The following is an 18350-nucleotide window of genomic DNA, read 5'->3' as shown; positions in this document are numbered from 1 at the left end:
CAAGGCAGGAACCTCGGGAGGTGAGCATCACCCTGACAAAAGAACCTGCTAATTCACATGCCAGGTTGGATCTGGCCCTGGCAGTCCTTGTTTAGTGTTTGCTGATGTCAGGGAAAGTTTAAAGTGAGTAAGGGCTATAATATCAAGGCAAAAAAAGGTGTTGGGGAGTTTGATGTCAGGGAAAGTTTAAACTGAGTAAGGACTATAATAGCAAGGCAAAAAAAGGTGTTGAGTTGAAGTCAGAATAGCCAATGGACTTTTGTTAGCATGATTGATTAGGGTGCGTATATTTTGGTTTAATATTTTGAGAACATATTTCCGCTTTATATACCTGCTATCTAACGTTTTGCTATTTACACTGTAGAAAAAAGAGCGTGAATTACTGAGAAATAAATCAACTAATACTTACACCACTGGAAAGATGACCCCCACACCAAACATACCAAAGGACTCAGCCCCATCTGTCATCTCAAACACTATTACTGCTCCAGTGAAATCTGCAGAAGAAAAGCCTGCTGAAAGCAAAAAGACTTATAACAGCATCAGTAAGATTGACAAAATGTCCCGGATAATTTTTCCAGTGCTGTTTGGAACTTTTAACTTGGTCTACTGGGCCACATATTTGAATAGGGAGCCTGTTATTAAAGGTGCCAATTCTCCAAAATAAACTGAAGGACTCTAAAGCCACATGTGAGCCATACTTACAAAGCAGATGCTACCAAGAAAAATTTGAGATCCAGACGACTTTCTACATTTGGGCAATATTCTTCAGGAAGTTTTTTGCATGTTTAATAATATGTACAAATAATATTGCCTTGATTGTTTCTACATGTAACCTCAGATGTTTCAAAGATGGTTATATTACTTACTTACAGCAACAGATCTTTATAAAAGATCAGAAGACATTGATCGTGGCTTCTTTGCTGCTGAGTATCTTGCATTGATAGTTTACAAATAAAATAAGTTATATTTTTTAACTGTTCAAGTGTATTACATATCGTGGTTTTTATACTTCAGATGTACAGTCATACAAATGTAGGCTTAAGCTATATTTTACAGAAGAGCTCCACTATTGTCATCTGATAGGTTACTGTGAGTAACACCGGTTGTAAAAGTGCCAAGTTATTAAATGTAGGGCTCTGTTTGAGCACCTTTACTGGTTATAGGTAGTACATTACTCCAAAAATAAAACTGCACAGCCCAATTTTCATCAGCAGAAATTAATACAGTGCAGTAAATCCTAATGGGGCTATGCTGATTTTCACTGCTTGAGCTTCTAGCTTGCAGTGAAGTAACATAGGGAGCAAGATGCTACTTGTGTAAATAAAGGGGGTGGAATCTTACCCTTAAAAGAAAATAATACGTGTTTGTTTGTTTTTTTGCATTCCAACGGAATTTTCTCCGATGATTCTCAGTATTTATTCCAAAAGTAAGAAATATATTGCATGACATTAATATAGATTAGGAACATACTTGTGCAAATAAAACTTTTAACAAGAGCAGTAGACATTTTTATTAGGGTAAAGTAACTAATGTTTGGACGTTTTCCCAAGAAGATTATATTATATTAGCAGAGCTAAACAGTAAAGAATTACAATAATTCTGAAGTAATTATTACTTGTTTCCCAGAGTGAAAACCAATCAGCCAACACAAAGAAGGGTGTTCAGGAAAGAGATGTGTTTTATGACAGCAAGGTGTTTCAGTGACAATATTGACAGAAAGATCTTGGTACTGTCCATCTGAAACTTTTCTATAAGACGCCTTGCTGCTGCCAATGTGTTTTGCTTTCACAATGAATGAGAAAATGAAATCTGAGTTTTCAGCTCTTTTCTCTTTGGCATCCTTTCCTTGTTCCAGAAGCTTTTGTAATTTTATCTTAATGTTTAAAATAAAAAATGCATTCGACGCTTGATTGCTAAATGTCATTCTTATACTGGTTATTATTTTAGAGAGATTAAAAAAAGTCACCACTAGAATTAGAGCAATTAATTGGGAAACACGTGTGCATGCACATGAATACATGTGTGTACATGACGCATCCTTGCTGTTGCCCAGAAAGTTGCAGGTCAGGTCCAGGCCTGGGGAGCTGTCTGGGCTTCTTGTGTTTCTTCTCCATTCCTAAATGTTGCAAAGGAAAAAGCTGAAAAGTGTATTCCTTTTTGCAACTTTTATTTTGATGCTGTGGATTTTGAAGTTTGCAAGTTCTCAGTAGCCGGGAGGCAATCATGGGACCAGCAGGTGACTGGAAGCTCGTAAAAAGGAGTGAGGGAGGTACATGCCAATCTATTGGTTACAGTGCTAACTTGAGAGAAGGTCAGGGTTTGGATCTCTGTTCTCATGTGGGCTTCCCCTGTGGCTCTGAGCAGCCACAAACCTCCTGTTCTTCGTTTCTCTTTTTCTAAAAGTTGGATCATGATATTTGAATGCTATTAATCCAGTCCTTTGGGGATCAAAAAGAGTGAAAAATTGCAGAGCATGTTGGGAGGCAAAACGTCATAAAGGCCCACAGGTATTTCTTTTCTTGCACATAAGTTATTGCCACTCACAAAAAGCTGTGAGCCAGAAAGACCTCTTTTCTCTGTGAAAAGCACGTGGCTTTGCCAAGTTAGGCAGGGAGACAGTGCAGTGAAGTGCACACATGTTGCGCTGAGCATCCCCAGTGTTTGGTTCGTGCTGGGCAGCTCCAAAGCAGCTAAAAGCGCCTGGTGGCTGGTGGAAGGAGGCAGATCTCCCTGCACGCGTGTGATGCACAACCCATCAGTGGCAGCTGCTTCTGGCTCTGCCTATGGCAACAGTGATGCATAATAAATGCAGCGCTAGACTCAGGTCACCACTCCTAGAGGCTGACTATTCAGACTAAAAGAGCAAAGCCCAACGTGCTGTCAGGACTAGCAAACACAACAATTGCCATGAGTCAGGAGGTGAATGCCTGGGGATATTTCTTGTAACCATTGATATGGGCACATATTTCTGCCATGGTTAGGCAAACTGTCCATAAAATGAGCAGCACAGTAGGGCTCATCATTAATCACTGAGGGAAGTAGCCTGAGTACCTACAGATGACTGTTTACTGTCCTGAAGTCTTTTCCTGTGGTTGAAGATGATACGGTATGTTATTGACACCTGTGGCAGATAGATGTGTGCTGGGTAACACATCTGAACCAGAGTTCTTGCAAGGAATCAAATCTACCAGCAGCTTGCTATTTCTAGTCTCATCAGAACAACAAATGAGATGTAACTCTTCTGGCATCAGTGACACAGCATAATGCACCAAACTAATCTTACTCAACCGGGTGTCTGCAGATCACTGGTGGGTTGATAAGGACCCATCAGGAGACAGTCCATGTGATGATTTGTCTTTTTTTTTTTAACCCCATATATACACACCTTACTATGTTGTTGCCAGGTAGGCATCAGTACCAGTAAGCTCGATTTTCCTCCCAGCTATTCTTGTAGCCCACAGCTGGCGGAGGCACACTTTTGTTATCATGCATCATTATTTATAATATTTGTAGTTGTGAAAAGGAAGTTATGTTCTGTACAATAAGTGCATTTTGTTCACTGCAGGTGGTAAGAACAGTGCTTGCCACTTCTTCCCCTCAAATACCAAACACTCAAGTTGCATGAACTAGACTGTGGGTTTTTTCAAGGAGATTAAGTAGTTGTGGGATTTAGAAATAGTTATTGAGCAGCAATGCTCCAAAGATTAAGGAACTAATGGACAGCCACTGACCCAAGCCAGCTACTGTGGGTTCAAGTCTAATCTGGAGTGAGGGACTTTTGCACAATTTTCTAAACAGAAACTGTATCAGCGTTCTGATTGTCAGAGGCTAGAGGAGTACTCGGGAGACACATTAAATATACCTGCCCTGTTCCTCTTAGTCTTCCCAAAAACATCTGCCTCTGGCCACTATCAGAGAAAGTATACTGGGCTAGCAAAACATTTGCCCTGAACTCATGCAGCTACTCAGCATGTGTTCTAGTGTAAGAGAAGGCTAGAGCACAGGCTTACCTGGTCAGACCCTTCGACTGCCGTGCAGTTGTGAAAGTGGCATCTGAGTGCTTTTGGGACAATATGGAGGCTGTATTTACTACACTGTTGAAAACTACGAGCCATCTGCAGACCTCCAGAGGACAGCATCTGTGGTAAAAAGATGTCTAAATACACATATATCCCAAAACAGGATAGTCACAAAAAGTTGCTTGTACTTTTCCTCAAACTTCCACAAAAAGCCTCCTGTGTCAGGCTTTTTCTTACATGAAAGGGAAATGCTGAATCATCTTTAAAGCACCTTCTCCAGAGCCATTCTGCCTACCTAGGAGGATTTTCTGTGCTAATTTGTATTTGCTTACACCCCAGTATGACTCTTATCCTGAATGGCTCAGCATTGTTTTCTGGTCTCCATTCCAATCCGACTGATTTTTCATGAAGTCTCATAGTGAATACAGAATACCTGCAAATCATTACTAGTGGAGTTGTGCAGTCACAGGACAGGACTCATTGCTTTATTTTAGCAAACAATACTTTGGAATTTACCTGATGTGTAGAAGATCTGACAATTACCCACTGAAGGCATGCAGCCCCACAGATATTTTCTGTCTACACCACTTCAAGTTATATTGAGTGATGCTTTCTGCATCTAAAGGCAGAAATTAACGATTAGGGTTCATTCGGTTATCATGGATTTGCTAAACGTCATTGAAATTTCCTGAAGAAACAGTCTATCTTATGTTTCTTGGAGAATTCCACATATTCCTAATCCTTGCTCTGAACTGAAATGGTTAAAGAAGAATGAACTACTTCCCAGCACGTGCTCCTACCTGAACAGTAGGTGCTGTGCCATGGTTTGGGAGATGCTTCAGTAAGCTAATTGATTCCAGTCTAGAATACTTAAATACCAAACTATGGTCTACTGCCTCGCACTACGTAACACCTAACAATTTAAATAATATCACTGCAGTCAGTAGCACTGTTTGTGTGGGCGAACATTACTCATTGATGGCATCTGAACTGTGGGAGACGGGAGCATTTCCCAGCTCCTGACTCAATGTAAACGCCTTAGCCTCACCCTGCTCCAAGCTAGGGCGGTATCTGCATGTGCATCGGCCTCCTTTGGCATCCCCTAGAAGAAACCTGGGCCTTCAGGAATGAAGTGAGTTGTGTCACCGCTCCCGGTTCGGGTGAGCAAGGATACTTCAGGGCACATCTACTTTACAGCTTAGTCACAGCCAATCAGAGTAATAAAAAGGAACTGATTGTCACTGAGTTTTTTCTATATGCTTTCATGAAAAAGAGTTGAAAAGTGAATTACAACAATTCACCACTGGAGTAAGTATATGCAGGTCTCTTGCCAAATTTCCTCATTTGCTCCAATTAAGAATGAAACAGTAAGTCAAATACAATAGAAAAGGTTTTTATTTGTGATATTTGAGTTGTGCCAGCTTACTCCAAGGATGAATTTAGTCAAGAATTTCCTAAAGCTTAGCCCTCTTCTGTTATCTTGAATTGTGTTCTGCTTTTTTCTAAACAGAATATGCCCTCTATGGAATAGCTAAACATATTTGTACAGAACTGAGAAAGGAATGATTTTATGAAATAATCCTTTCTTTCAGAAATTCTTGCTCAATGTATAAATTAAACTTTCAAGAAAACTGAATGAAATTGCTTTGCTATTCAGTTTATACAGCCAAGATGAATGTAGCACTTGCTCTGCTATTTGTTTTTTAAGTCTGGAGACAGTATTTGTAATAGGAATATATTTCCCCCAACATTGTTGCTCCCCAGATTGGAATAAACAGTGAAATGTTCAGAAGAACCTAAATTATCCTAAAGCAGTGTTTGATCAAATTGTTTCAGTTCTTTCTGGCTTTTATGCGTTTTTATTTCAATGCAAACAAAATATACCAAACATCCAAAATCACGGCCATCGCATGGTAACACTACCTCAGAGAGCAACCTCACCTTATCAAACCAGCATTTTGTTGTGGACATTTATTCACTTCTGAGCAAGGTAAAAAGAATTAAAAAGTAGATTTTATGAAGCCCAAAGGGCATCTGAAGGATCTCCCTAGGATTAACACTAATTTAGACTCAAGTGTAAGTAAGTGTCCCATTCTGTACTGCATTATTTGGCTTTTCATTGCCCTCCTTAAAGCAATTATCAATTTTCACAGTCATCATGTCTTAGAAGTTGCTGTTTTAAATTGGTACTGGCTAAAAAGAAAACAAAAAGAAAATTTAAGAATGTTTATTGAAGATACCAAGTCTTTTATTTCACCTAGAGGACTTTGAAGAGTTTTTAGGAAATGCCAATAGATTGCAATGCACTGGACAGACCATGGTAGGTTACATTCATATGTGACAACATCTGAAGTACTATATGCAGGACAAAAAAATATTCCATAACCTGTCCCTATATGGTAATAAACTCTGGAACTACAGTCAGCCATGGTAATCTTGGCCTCAGAAGGTCAGGGTTCCATTCACAGAATCACATAGAATCACCGAACGGTTGAGGTTGGAAGGGACCTCTGGAGATCATCTAATCCAACCTCCCTGATCAAGCAGGGTCACCTAGAGCACATTACCCAGGATTGTGTCCAGACAGCTTTTGAATATCTCCAAGGAAGGAAACTCCAAAGCCTCTCTGGGCAACCTGCTCCAGTGCTCAGTCACTCTCACAGTAAAGAAATTTTTCCTCATCTTCAGGCAGAACTTCCTGTGTTTCAGTTTGTGCCCATTGCCTCTCCTCCTATCACTCGGCACCACTGAGAAGAGTCTGGCCTCACCCCTCTCCCGAAAAGCAAAACAGCACCCCCATAGGACACTGCCCTGGACAAATGTGCCACAGATCAGCTTCTCTGGCACTGGAGGTAACAATGAAAGTCCAAATAAAGTAGAAGAGAGTGTTCAGCACTTTCTAGGCCTTCTCTCATCTCCAGTGCCAGAATGGAAAGACCAAAGTCTGGTACCTGTTTCAGAGTTTGTCCCTGCTTTTGGAAACCCATCCAACTGTATGCAGGGGAGAAATGTTGGGTCTGCTGTTACTTTTCCAAATAGATTTTTGGGGAGAGCAGAGGAGCGAGGGCAAGGAAAGGTCTGAAGTATGTACTTTCACTCCAAAGCTTTCCCAGGTGCCTCATCTTGCCCTTTGAATGGTAGGGGTGAGCAGGGCACAGAGCAGCAGCCCCACGCTCTGTCAAGTCATCAGTCAGTTTTTTCATCTCCAGGATACTAATGCTTGTTCCTTCTCTCCCACTGCTGTTCTCAGGGTGTCAAGCTATTAGGAGTGAGGATATTCTATGTTCTTAAACACTACGAGTGTGCTGGGAAAAGTGAGGTTTCGATTGTTCAGCGACCCGTATTTTGTAAATCAGAGGTTGTGGCCAAGGAATACCAGGTCATCTGGGCTCAAGAAGGTGTTCCTGGAAAGAAGACTGGTTGAAATCTTTGCCTGCCCTTGTGCCAAGCTTGAGGTGCATGCAAATTGCACTGAAGACATGACTGAATGCCTCAAATTGGCCTGAGAACAGCTTCAGCCTGTTCAAGTTGAACAGGCTACCCATGAGCAACTGCTCAGAAAGGCCCCTTGGGTGTCCTTGCCTAGCAATATGCCTTCAGCTGGATGCATGTGAGGCACAGGACACTGGCCCTGAAATTGGAGACATTTGCTGGCTGCAAGGGGGCAGAGGGGTAGAAGAATCTTTATGGGCCACTGTGCCATCCTTGCACTTTACTTCTTCCTTGTGTCTATTGACATGGCATAGGCTTAGCCACAGTGCTCTGACTGTGGGCACAGTCACAATGGCCTGGTGCCATGCACTTTGTCATGGGACGTGCAAAGTGTTCCTACCAGATGGTTGGTTTTCTTCTTTCTCTTCCTGCACTGGCAAAATCATCGCTGCCCCCTGAGCACCTAAGTTTGCAGAATGCTCTGACTCTTCTCAGAAAGGACTCCATGAAATGCTCCTAGGTTCTGTAGCAGACGATTCAAGAGCCCGCTCTGTAGCAGCAGTGTCTTGCCAGAAAGTGTTGTCCCCTTGTCATGGGAGCCCACTGCCCTGCTGCAGAGGTGACTTTGTTCCTCTTTTGCTGCTATCTAGGTGATGTAAGAATCATCCCTCTGAGGTGTGAGGATCTATCCATGTGCATCCACATGCTCTTTACAGTGGTGCAGTGCTGCATAAACAAGACCATGATGGCATTCTTTCAGGCCATCTTGAAAAGACAGGGGACACATAATCAACTTCTGACCCTGGCAGGGCTCTGAGTATGTGTTATGCTTTCATCTGCTGCAGGCTTCCTGGCTATCCTTATTGGATAAGCTGATGGCAATCATTTTCCAGCATTCAGCAGTATTTTGAGACTAACTACCACAAAAAACGAAACATTCAGATGCTCTTGTAATGGAACAATAGCTTAAATAGACAGACGTAACCTGACAAGATTGAATGAGAAGAAGGACGTGGGACCACCAAAGCTAAATCTGTCTCTTGTTTTGGCATGACTGATGTCTTCAGCTGCTCAGGGGTCGTCCAGCCCCAGAGGTCCACATGCACAGAAGGTATCTGCCCTCAACGTCCATGCTTCTGCCAGTGAGTGTACGTGAAGCTGCTGAAAAGCCACAGCACTACAGCTTCAGGTGGGATTCACAGTATCCTGCCATTGGGCCAAAGAGAGCACGTGAACTTCATGCTGAAGAACAGAGGTAAGGATACGTAGAAGATGTGTGGACATAGGAGGTTCTGATGCTCGCATTGTGAGGGCTCTCCTTCAACAGTTAATTACAAGCAAAGTTTACGTGCCTAATTCAAGAAAATTATTCATTGCTAGAAAAGGATCATCTGGTTCTAGCAAGTGAGCCACCTGTATTCATAAGCCCCATTCCTTCTCTCTTTCACTCTTCAGTTACATTAACTGGCCCAGCTGCCTTCTGAAACTCTTAACCCCCACCTCCCCCCCCATGCACAACAAATACCACTGAGGGTTTAGCCTTTGGTATCCTTTAGGGTGTAAAGATAGCTGCCCTGTGTAAGAATGCAATGAAAGGTAAGTTAGAATATGGAAATACTTTATTGTGCTAGAGAATATAAACATTTTACTATCATTAAAGGGTGTAATAAAAAGTTATTTTGTTAAAACATGTATTTAATAATCATAATCTTCATCTGATTGCACAATTTGAAGAGGCCCAGCAGAGGCACAGGCTGCAGTTATAAATAAGAGAAAAGGATGTGAGGACGAAGAAAAAAAGTAACAGTAAAAATGCATAAGGGAGGAGGTATAATAAAAGGAGGGGCTAAAATATTCCTTTGGCATTAGCATATAGTCCACTGAGGATAACAGGAAGAAAGCCTTTAACATCAGGTTATTTCTCCTGACAGCCAGCAGAGAAGGAGGCAATAATTAATGATTCGTAAAATCCTGCTCAAGCTACAGGGCTTGCCGTCACACTGCAACTGAAGAGGAGACCATCCAGTTAAACATTATGAGAGTTTTTCCAAAGGGCTGGCCGATTTAACGTCCGCATACGCTACTTGTGACAGCGCACGGTCACAGAGTCGTGGTCACAGCACGGTCACAGCACAGTCCTCTGCTGCTGCTGGTGGAGGAGCCCTTGCCGGACGCACCGGCGGAGGGTGGCCGCGCTGGGGGTGCGCTGCTGCGGAGGGAGCGCCCCTTCCCGCCCCGCAGAGGGGCTGCGGGGGCCGCCCCGCGCCCGCGCCCGCGCCCGCGCCCGCGCCCGCGGCGCCGCTCTTCCGCCGGCAGCCGCCAGGGGATCCCGCCGCCGCCGCAGGAGCCGGCGAGGGCGGGATGCGCCTTCGCGGCGGGCGGGGAAGAGGAGGGACAGCGGCCCGTGGGAGCCGCGGCGCTCCCGGCAAAGCGAGGGCGGAGACACCCGGCCCCCTGCCCCTGCCGCCGGGCTGCCCAGAGCCCGGCTTCCCCGGCCGGCGGCGGGGGCACTCCCGGGCTCCCCATCGCTCTTCGCAAGCCTCGCTCGCCACCGCTGTTCCTCTCCTCCGGGTATTTTTGTCGCGGTCCCATCTGTCCTGCTTAGGGGCCCGCTCAGGCGCTGGGAGAAGGGCGGGCGGCTCCGCGGCCGCCCCCGCCGGCGCCAAACGGGGGCTGCGCTCCGCTCCGCCGCGCTGCGCCCCGCGGGGAGCAGCCCCCGCCGCGGAGCCTTGCCCCGGCTCTCCCCCTGCTCTGACGGGCTCCTGCCGGGGCTCCGAGCACGCGTTATGCTTTCATTTAGTTGACTTGAAGCTCTGTGTGTGAATATGCGTTACATACATATACATATACATGTGTGGCAAGCGACCGGGCAGCCGGCGATCGTGAAACCCGTCTTTGCGCGCTGCTTCCCATCCTTTCTTCCCAATTGCCCAGGCACTCTAAAGCCGGGACGTTGCTATCATGTACGCCACCCTCCAATGGTGTTTCTATAAGCAACAGCCATCAACAAAATCTTCGGGTGCCTGCATATGCTCCCTGCTCTTGTTGCAGCGAGTTGCCTTGCGCTGGTGCCCGAGAGCCCGGGAGCCGCGTGGGGAGCAGCGGCCGAAGCCGGGGCCGGTGGGAGGCCCCGTCCCGACACCCGCGGGGGTTTGCCTCCCCCACCTGAAATGCGGTCGTTCACCCCTCGCCTCGCCCCGCATGCCCTCAACCGCTGGTGCTTCGGCAAAGTGTTCACACCTGCAGATCAACGTGCTGCAAAACTAGCCTGCATCTGAAGAAACATTTCCAACTTGCACATTCACATAGCTGGGGGACTCTGGTGAATCCCAAGGCAATATCAGTGATCCTTCCTTCCCTTTCCTTTCATATTCTGCCAATTATTTTTCCAAAACAGCAGGAGGTCTGGAGTTCAACTGTATTCCTCTGCTGGCGACAGAAAAGAGTACAAGTTTTATAACAAGTGATTATGAGCAATTCACAGTAATTGCAATTAGCCAAAGTCAACACGAAAAAACTGCTGTATAACCTAGTAGAGAGAAGATTATGTTGCAAGAACCTAAAATGCATGACTGGAAATTTATTGCCTGGCTCGCAGTGGATTTTCTCTAAGCTGTCTCGTTCCCTGGATAAACAAATTAGGGAACAGAACTCATTCTAGTCAGTTCTTCTAGGCGTCATATACGAGCTATTCTGAAAGCAAGACTACATCTTCCAGCAGAACTTTTTTAATGTAATGTCATAATTAAAAGCAACTCCCCCAAAACTTGGAAATAATGCCTAAGGGAGGAGAAAGGAAAGATTTATACTCCAGAGATGTCAAATCACAGTAAGATGATTACCCTAGCAGGGTTTTTCGTTCCCGCTTTACTGTAATTTTCCAATTCTGAAAGCAAAGGGGAATATTCTTATTACCCTGATGCCTGATGTAAAGTTCCGTAGAACTGGAGAGAATTAAAGACCTCAGAAAACACATCCATGTTCTTCTTAGTGGAGTAGAAAGACACATTACGTCCAGACCCAAACTATCTTTCCCGTGAATACACTTTGCTGCAATCACACTTCCGAGTTCTCACAGCAAAAAAATCCTAATTTGTTTCAAAGATCTCAATATACACATAAATCCATGCAACTCTGCCTACTGCGTGCCTCCCTCCTGTGTATACACTCTACAAGTATACCTAGACATGTGTATACATATATATGCATGTCCATATAGCGCATGCAAACTTCTGCATACATACAGATAGATACAGAGGCATACGCAAACGCGTTGTGTTGTATATGTTTGTCTGTCTTTCTGCGGAAGACTGTAGGCTTCTCTCCGCAGCCGCACAGACTGCGTGTATATCTGCATCCATACGTACATGGGGATGCCCGCGCTGCCGACCACCCCGGCATCGGAAGCAGCTCACACCTCGCTACCTCCGTCTGAAGAGGGCTCCTCCAGCGCCCTGGGCGCCCCATTTGGCAAGTGAGTGTGGGGTTTGGGGCGGGGGGGGGGGAAGAGGCGGCGGCACCCCCGAAATGCCGGGGGCAGCTGCAGGCGGGAGCCACGCCGCCGGCCGCCGCCGCGAAGAGCCGCCGCCTCGGGGTCTCGGCCCCCGCTAAGGATCGCGGGGAGAAATCCCCGCTGCTGGCTGGCATTTGATCGCGCCTGGCGAGTTTCCTGCTCCCCCTCGTGTGTGTGTGTGTGTGTGTGTGTGTGTGTGTGTGTGTGCGCACTCGCAGGGGCTGGGGGCAGGGTTCACTGCTCGGCTCCGCTCCTCGCCGACGAGGCAGGTACCTGTTGGGCAGAGAGAAGGGAACAAGGTGCTTCCTTCCCAACGCGGGGCGATCTTGGGCGGCCCAGCGCCGTGCTGCAGCGCTGGGCCCGGGTTAGGTGCTCCGCTCCGGGGCTGAGGTGCTTCACGTCTCCCCCCCCGGCCCCCGGCGCCGGTGCGCAGCCCCAGCCCGCCCGGTGCTCGGGCGATGCCCGGGCTCTGCCGCGCTGGGCGCCGCCGAGGGGGCACGGTCAGTGCCAGCCTGGGAAGCAGGAGGGGCCGCTGCGTTATTCCCGACAACGGGCTCTCAGGAAGGGGGGAAGCGCCGCAGCCACGGTGGCTACTCGACACCTGTCAGACCGTGGAGCTTGGATCTGGAAGGATCTCCTTTGGGGACTTTCCCCCCCTGTCATCCCACTTTTTTTTTTTTTTTGGTGTGTGTGTGTTTTTTGTTTTTCCCTCTCTCTCCTTTCCTCCACCCCCCCCTTCCTGGAGCCGTGTTAAAGGGGGTATTTTCTTCAGGGTATAAAGCTGAGAATACATAAGAAGAGAAAAATAAGAGCCTCATCTCATTGCCTCATTCTTGTTTGCATGTGAACATCCTGCAACATTTACTTCATCCTGCTGCACCTTTTACCTGGCCAGATCTACCCAGATCATGTCAGCTAAGCTTCTAGTGGTTTTCTTCCTTCTGTCAGTGTTTCAAGCCTGGTAAGTCCGTACTCCTTTCAGCTACCCTCACCCCCTTCCTTCTCCTCTCCTCCTGATATTGGGGTTTTCGGGCTGGGATGCCCCTCTCAGAGTTTGCAGAGTACTTAACGCCTAGGAAGGACACCGGGCTCTTCCCCTTCCCTTCCCCCTCCCCATTTTATTCTTTTCTGCTCTGTGCTGGGTTTTATTCCCGAATGCAGTTTGCTGCAACTTCCTCCTTGAGACCCAGCCCCACCGCGCTCCGTCCGCTCTCCAGCTAAAACCCCGATGTTTTTACAGCCGTTACCCCTTCCAGCACCGCCCGGGAGGGCTCCATCCCGGGCCGGGCCGGCCCGGCAGAAAGTTTTTCTCGCTGCTGCGCTTGTCAGGGCACTAGCCGAGCCCGGCTACACCGCGCTGCCCGCGGCTGCCCGCCCGCCCGCCCGCCCGCCGCGGCGAAGCCCGGAGCCCCCCCTCCCCGCCCCCCCAACTCCGGGCTCCCGAGGGCAGAGGCTCAGAGCGAGCCGGGGCAGCCGCCAGGAGGGAGAGGACAGCCGCGGAAAGCGGGTGCCAAGCGGCCGGGACACGCTGCTCCTTCGCGGGCGGCCGGTGCTGCCCGGCGTGCCCGCCCGGCGCGGTTAGCGCCTCGCCGCCAGGTGCCGCCGCCGGCGACCGTTAACCGCCTCGGCGCCGGCCCCGCGGAGCAGGTAAACGGCCGCCCCCGGCCGTTGGTGAGAGCCGCGCGCGGCGCCTCTGCCGCCCTCCCCCCCCCCCCCCCACCCCCGGGCGGGAGCAGCTCGTAGCACCGGGCGTGGGGGCGCAGGGCCCAGCCTGCCCGCGGGCTCCCGGGGCGCCAGTCGCGGGGCAGCTGCCAGAGCCGCCCGGGCCTCTGGCAGCCAGGTGGCGGAGGGGGAAAGGCGGCAGCCGAGCGCCCCCCACCCCGCAGGGGCCCGCGCAGGCCGCGGCAGAGCCGAGGGAGCGCTCCCTGCTCCAGGCCGCGGCGGCCGCAGCCGTGACCGCCCGCACCGGGCTCGCCTCCGCGCCGGTAGTTGTCTGGCATACCAGGCAGGGCCCCTACGCATAGCCCCGGGCAGAGGGGTCACCTCAGCATCCCCCGGCAGGAGCTGCCACTAACCGGGCCGGGCTGCAGCAGTTCAGATGTGCTCAGAGACTCCCCTTCTTCTTCCCTTCCCTTCCCCTTCTTTCCCCACAGGCATTTAAAACACAGATTTATGGACAGTATTGTCCCGTGGGGCAGGTGCCCAGTAGCGGCATCTCGCTTTTCCCTCCAAATCCTCACAGGAAACAGTGGCTGCTTCATGTCAGCCCCTGAGGCCGGGAGAGCATGTCCTAGACACGCTTGTTCCAGGAAATAAACCTGAAACCCTCACAGCCTCTCGGGGGTTCTTCAGCCTTCCTCCTTCGCGGGTTGTGCGTTTCCTCTCACAGCTAGAGCTAGTGGCTGCTTAGGAATCTGGGGAAGGAGGGTAGCCCTTCTTCTCCTTTTTGAAAATCACCTGCCATCATCCCACATTTATTTCTGTGGATAGCAGGGAGGATATGCTAGGAGTTTGGCAGTCACCAGTAAGGCTACAGGTGAAAATGCAACCTCGAGTGCCTTCAGAGAGCCTAACGGAGAGCCTAACTGTATAGAGGCAAGCAAGAGAAGTGAAAAACAAACTCTCAAGGAGGAAGCAAAACACTTTGAAAAATATGTATTTAATGTGCATCACTGTTGTTAGTCTAACTCACTGTGAAATCTCTCCCACCAGCAGGCTTAATCTAGAAGGTAGGCAGGAGCTTACATCCTTTGGAGGTACTTTCTAGGAAACAAGCTGCGACAGTGAAGGGATTTCAAAGGTCTGTCAGTGCTTAGAACCTTACTAATAACTGATTTAAAGAAGCTGCTCCCTGAAATGGGAATCACGGTCCTGCATGAACTCAGTTCTCACTTCCACATGCAGTCTAAATGGCTCCAGTAAAGGTATAGTGGGTGTAAGAGAGAAAGACGTAAGATCTGGTGCTCCTTTCCTATCTAATTCAGCACCACTGCAGCTTTTCAGCTGTGAGATATAAGCCATGTATGTTTGGAGAGGGTGCCTCCTTTGAGAATAGTTCTGTAACTGCAGCATTCAAACATTTGGCTTTTAATGAATCTTATGGGAAAAAACCCAAAATCCCTCTTAGGGTTTTTTTTTAACACTCGTGGTTGAATTACACAGAAAAGATCAAGCTCTAAAAATGCAGTTTACTAATGGAAAATGCGTGCTTATCTCTTCAAAATTTTCCATACGTTTTCTGTACTGTTGGAACTTGACTGTATGAGCTTTCTCCATAGAAAATCCTCAGGGGCTAGATTTCAAATTATTTTTATATAGAAAGGGTACCCAAACCACTGGTGATTTTTGGGGTCATGTTAAGTGATTCATGGCTAATCCTTAATTACATACAGGCTGTAGAGTAATTTCAATTGAAAGTTTGATAATATGCTTGAATAGTGGTCTGCAAGCAATGGTGAAGGTTGATGATGCTCTGTGATTAAACTTTTATATTAATTTTTTTATGTTCCTATAGAGTGTCTAGCAGATTTTCTGGAAATTTACGGTATTTTGAAAGACACTAGTGTCATTACAGAGAGAAGGGGAGGGAGAGAAAGAGAGAGGGAGGAGATTGCTTTGGTGGAGGTAGCTCTGGCACATCCCAAGAATAGGCAAGGCTCATGTCTCTGATTCTCCATTGCTTTGTACCTAGCATAATTATTGAGATCTGTGTAAAAAAGCCATGAAATGATATCAAATCGCTAGGGCAATTGCGAGTCCAAGCACTAGAAGATTACTGTTCTAGGTTCTATCACCGAGGTTATCTTTTCTCCTGATAACTTCATCTCAGCTTAACTGTCACAGATTTTCTCAAGTGAGAGAGATGAAATGGGTTTGGTTTCTAAGATACCAAAATATACATCTTCAAATCAGCATTTTACTGTTCATGCACAAAAAGCTGCACAAATGAAATTGGTCCCATATGTGGAAATAGCTCTAGCTGTAGTTTCTGAGCAAACCGTACTTCTACTACATTTGTATCACCATACTCTTAAAATAAAAATAATCCTCCTGTGAAAGATGAAGAGTTGTAACTCTTTGTGTAGTACAATTTTTTTAATGTCATTGAAACTATAGGGAGACTCTGAAATTCAGATTAATTTATGCAACATATTTGTGTGGTTGTGATAATCTATCTTACACTCCAAGAACAAATTCTTAATTCAAGCCTTGTAATACATTAAATTCTGAAATGCAGACACTGAGAATATAATAATTTATTAATAGGATAAAATGATCAGGAAGTATTAAAAGTTCTGAATTTTTAATACTCTTATTAGCCTCTTTGCAAGAGATGAATCAGTTGTCTTGAAGGATTCATAAAATAAAACTGCAGATGTTAGCTCTTCAAAAAAGTATATTGTAAATTAACTAGTATGGGTAGGTTGGTTAAAATATAACATAGAAATTACTACCCTGATAGTTGTATTAACTCACAGACTATAGTTTCTCTCAGAGCCTGGCAGAAGACAACTTCAAAACAGTATTTGATATTGCTCCATCCACAAACATTCAACGATTGTGAATGAGAACATCTGGTTGCAAAAACATCCTAAGGCTGGGTAGATAGACAAACTGATGGGAGAAATCTAAAAGTTCTTAAAATGAGTGTGGAGATTTACTCAGAATGTAAATTCAGATTTTATTTATGTAAAATAACATCTATTTGTTTGATTTGTTACTGCAGTTCTAGAAAGGTTGAAGAGGATGAATATGAAGACGGAACAACTAACCAAAAATGGGTATTAGCTCCAAAAACACAGGACACAGATGTGACTCTCATACTAAACAAGCTGCTGAGAGAGTATGACAAAAAGCTGCGGCCAGATATTGGAAGTAAGTCCTGCTTTCTCTACAAGTGAGGAAAGGTACCTATGGGCACAGACATTATATTATAGTATACATTAATGTTTGTGAAAGCGGAGGTTAAGTGTTTTTGGCTCAGGTTCATTTCCAAGTCAACATTTTATAAATGCTAATTCTCATGGGAAGCTGTGGAGGTAATTCAGTCTGATAAACTCCATTTGACAGATACACAGTTTGGGCAGAAGTATGGAAGGGCTAGCTCCAAAGGATTCAGCAGGTCTTTGGCAGAGTCAGGAACACATCTCTCTTTTGTTGTCTGGTGCATACATATGAAAAACTCAGGCCACAGGCTCTGATGAGTGATTAAAGAAGCGGCATGTTAAAAACAAAAAGCAGGACCCAGCAGGAGAAGAATGTGCATCTACTCTCTTCAAAACATATAGCATGATGACAGAAGTTACATTCCTTAATGCTGAGAAGAAGGGACTAGGATCTGCCTCTGAAAATATAGGGCAACTCCAGGGATTTTCTCCCCAAAGCCAGCAGACCCTTTATCTGCAAGGAGATCTGATAGAATGGAAGTGTGTTGTGACAGTACTAGTATGTGTAGGGATACATTTAGGGAAGAGCTAGTAGCTACTTGTATGTATATAGTCGTTTTCAGCTATTTTCTCTTTTTGATTTTTTTTTTCTTATTTCTATAATGGGAGGGATCTATATTTCTAACTAATATTTTTTACCATTTGTAGTTATGCCATCTTTGCCTTGTTTACATACTTAGACAAAAAGGGCTAAAACAACACTGCTGTTCAGTTTGTTTGCAGCCAGTTTGAATGACAGAAATCAGAGACAACTTATCTTTTACATCTATTGCACCTTCCATATAGTTCAGAATAAACTGGGAAGCAGGGGAACCTGAAAACAAACACCTCACATAATTTGCTGTTGCTAAATTTTTTCAGAGAGGTTAGAAATAATTCCTACCACTGATTATAAATGAAATCACTGTTTGGTGATGGAATATGTATTGATATCTGTATTCTAGGTGATCCCTTTGAGTGAGTTTAGAGGGAAGTAAGAGCCATCTGTGGGCATTGCCTGTTGTTATTATTAGTGTCTAATATCTACACACTGTTACAATAATCCCAGAAAAACTATGCCATGCTATAAAAGAAAAGGACTTTTTTCATAGCTAGTACTTTGATTTTTCCATAGTGTTTAAAGAGATCATATTTGATAGATGTTTCTGTTTTTATCAGAAAGTGACATTTATCTCTCCCTCTGCCTAGTATGTCATACTGGCTTTAACTGATCTTTAATACCTATTGGAGGAATGCTTTAATACAGTTTCCCACGCACAGCAACATCTAGAAGACATTCTCAGATAAATATTTTTTTTTACTCTATACACTGTGTCCTCAGATCACTGACTTCTGACAGAGTAAATTATGTTATTCCTGTATGGGACAAAGCAATCATTCAGAGTCCCCATGTCAGTTGCCATAAAATTAGTAGAGGTCAGGCATATCCTACACTAT

At 45.9% G+C, this 18350-nt stretch overlaps 2 protein-coding genes across 10 annotated transcripts in view; both read left to right on the top strand.

Annotated features, from left to right (window-relative positions):
- Nucleotides 1–1906, top strand: part of GABRA5 (gamma-aminobutyric acid type A receptor subunit alpha5) — a 58232-nt gene extending 56326 nt beyond the window's left edge. For all 5 annotated transcript variants that reach the window (XM_068923232.1, XM_068923205.1, XM_068923214.1 and 2 more), the window contains one exon: nt 365–1906. In XM_068923232.1, the coding sequence (XP_068779333.1) occupies nt 365–667 (303 nt within the window). In that variant the 3' untranslated portion in view covers nt 668–1906. The remainder of the gene's footprint in view (nt 1–364) is intronic.
- A 9887-nt stretch (nt 1907–11793) lies between these two features.
- GABRG3 (gamma-aminobutyric acid type A receptor subunit gamma3) overlaps nt 11794–18350 on the top strand; it is a 342277-nt gene continuing 335720 nt past the window's right edge. For 3 of the 5 annotated variants that reach the window (XM_009666387.2, XM_068923174.1, XM_009666382.2), the window contains exons 1-3: nt 11794–11928; nt 12863–12928; nt 16694–16842. In XM_009666387.2, coding sequence (XP_009664682.1) covers nt 11822–11928; nt 12863–12928; nt 16694–16842 — 322 coding nt within the window. In that variant the 5' untranslated portion in view covers nt 11794–11821. Of the gene's footprint in view, nt 11929–12210; nt 12237–12862; nt 12929–16693; nt 16843–18350 lie in introns of those variants that run through there. The other 2 variants (XM_068923187.1, XM_009666383.2) reach the window with 2 other exon arrangements.

The sequence above is a fragment of the Struthio camelus genome, chromosome 1 (genome assembly GCF_040807025.1).
Source record: "Struthio camelus isolate bStrCam1 chromosome 1, bStrCam1.hap1, whole genome shotgun sequence".
In the NCBI taxonomy this organism is placed as follows: domain Eukaryota; kingdom Metazoa; phylum Chordata; class Aves; order Struthioniformes; family Struthionidae; genus Struthio; species Struthio camelus.
Note: the sequence above shows the minus strand (reverse complement) of the source record. Positions and strands in the feature narration are given on the sequence as shown.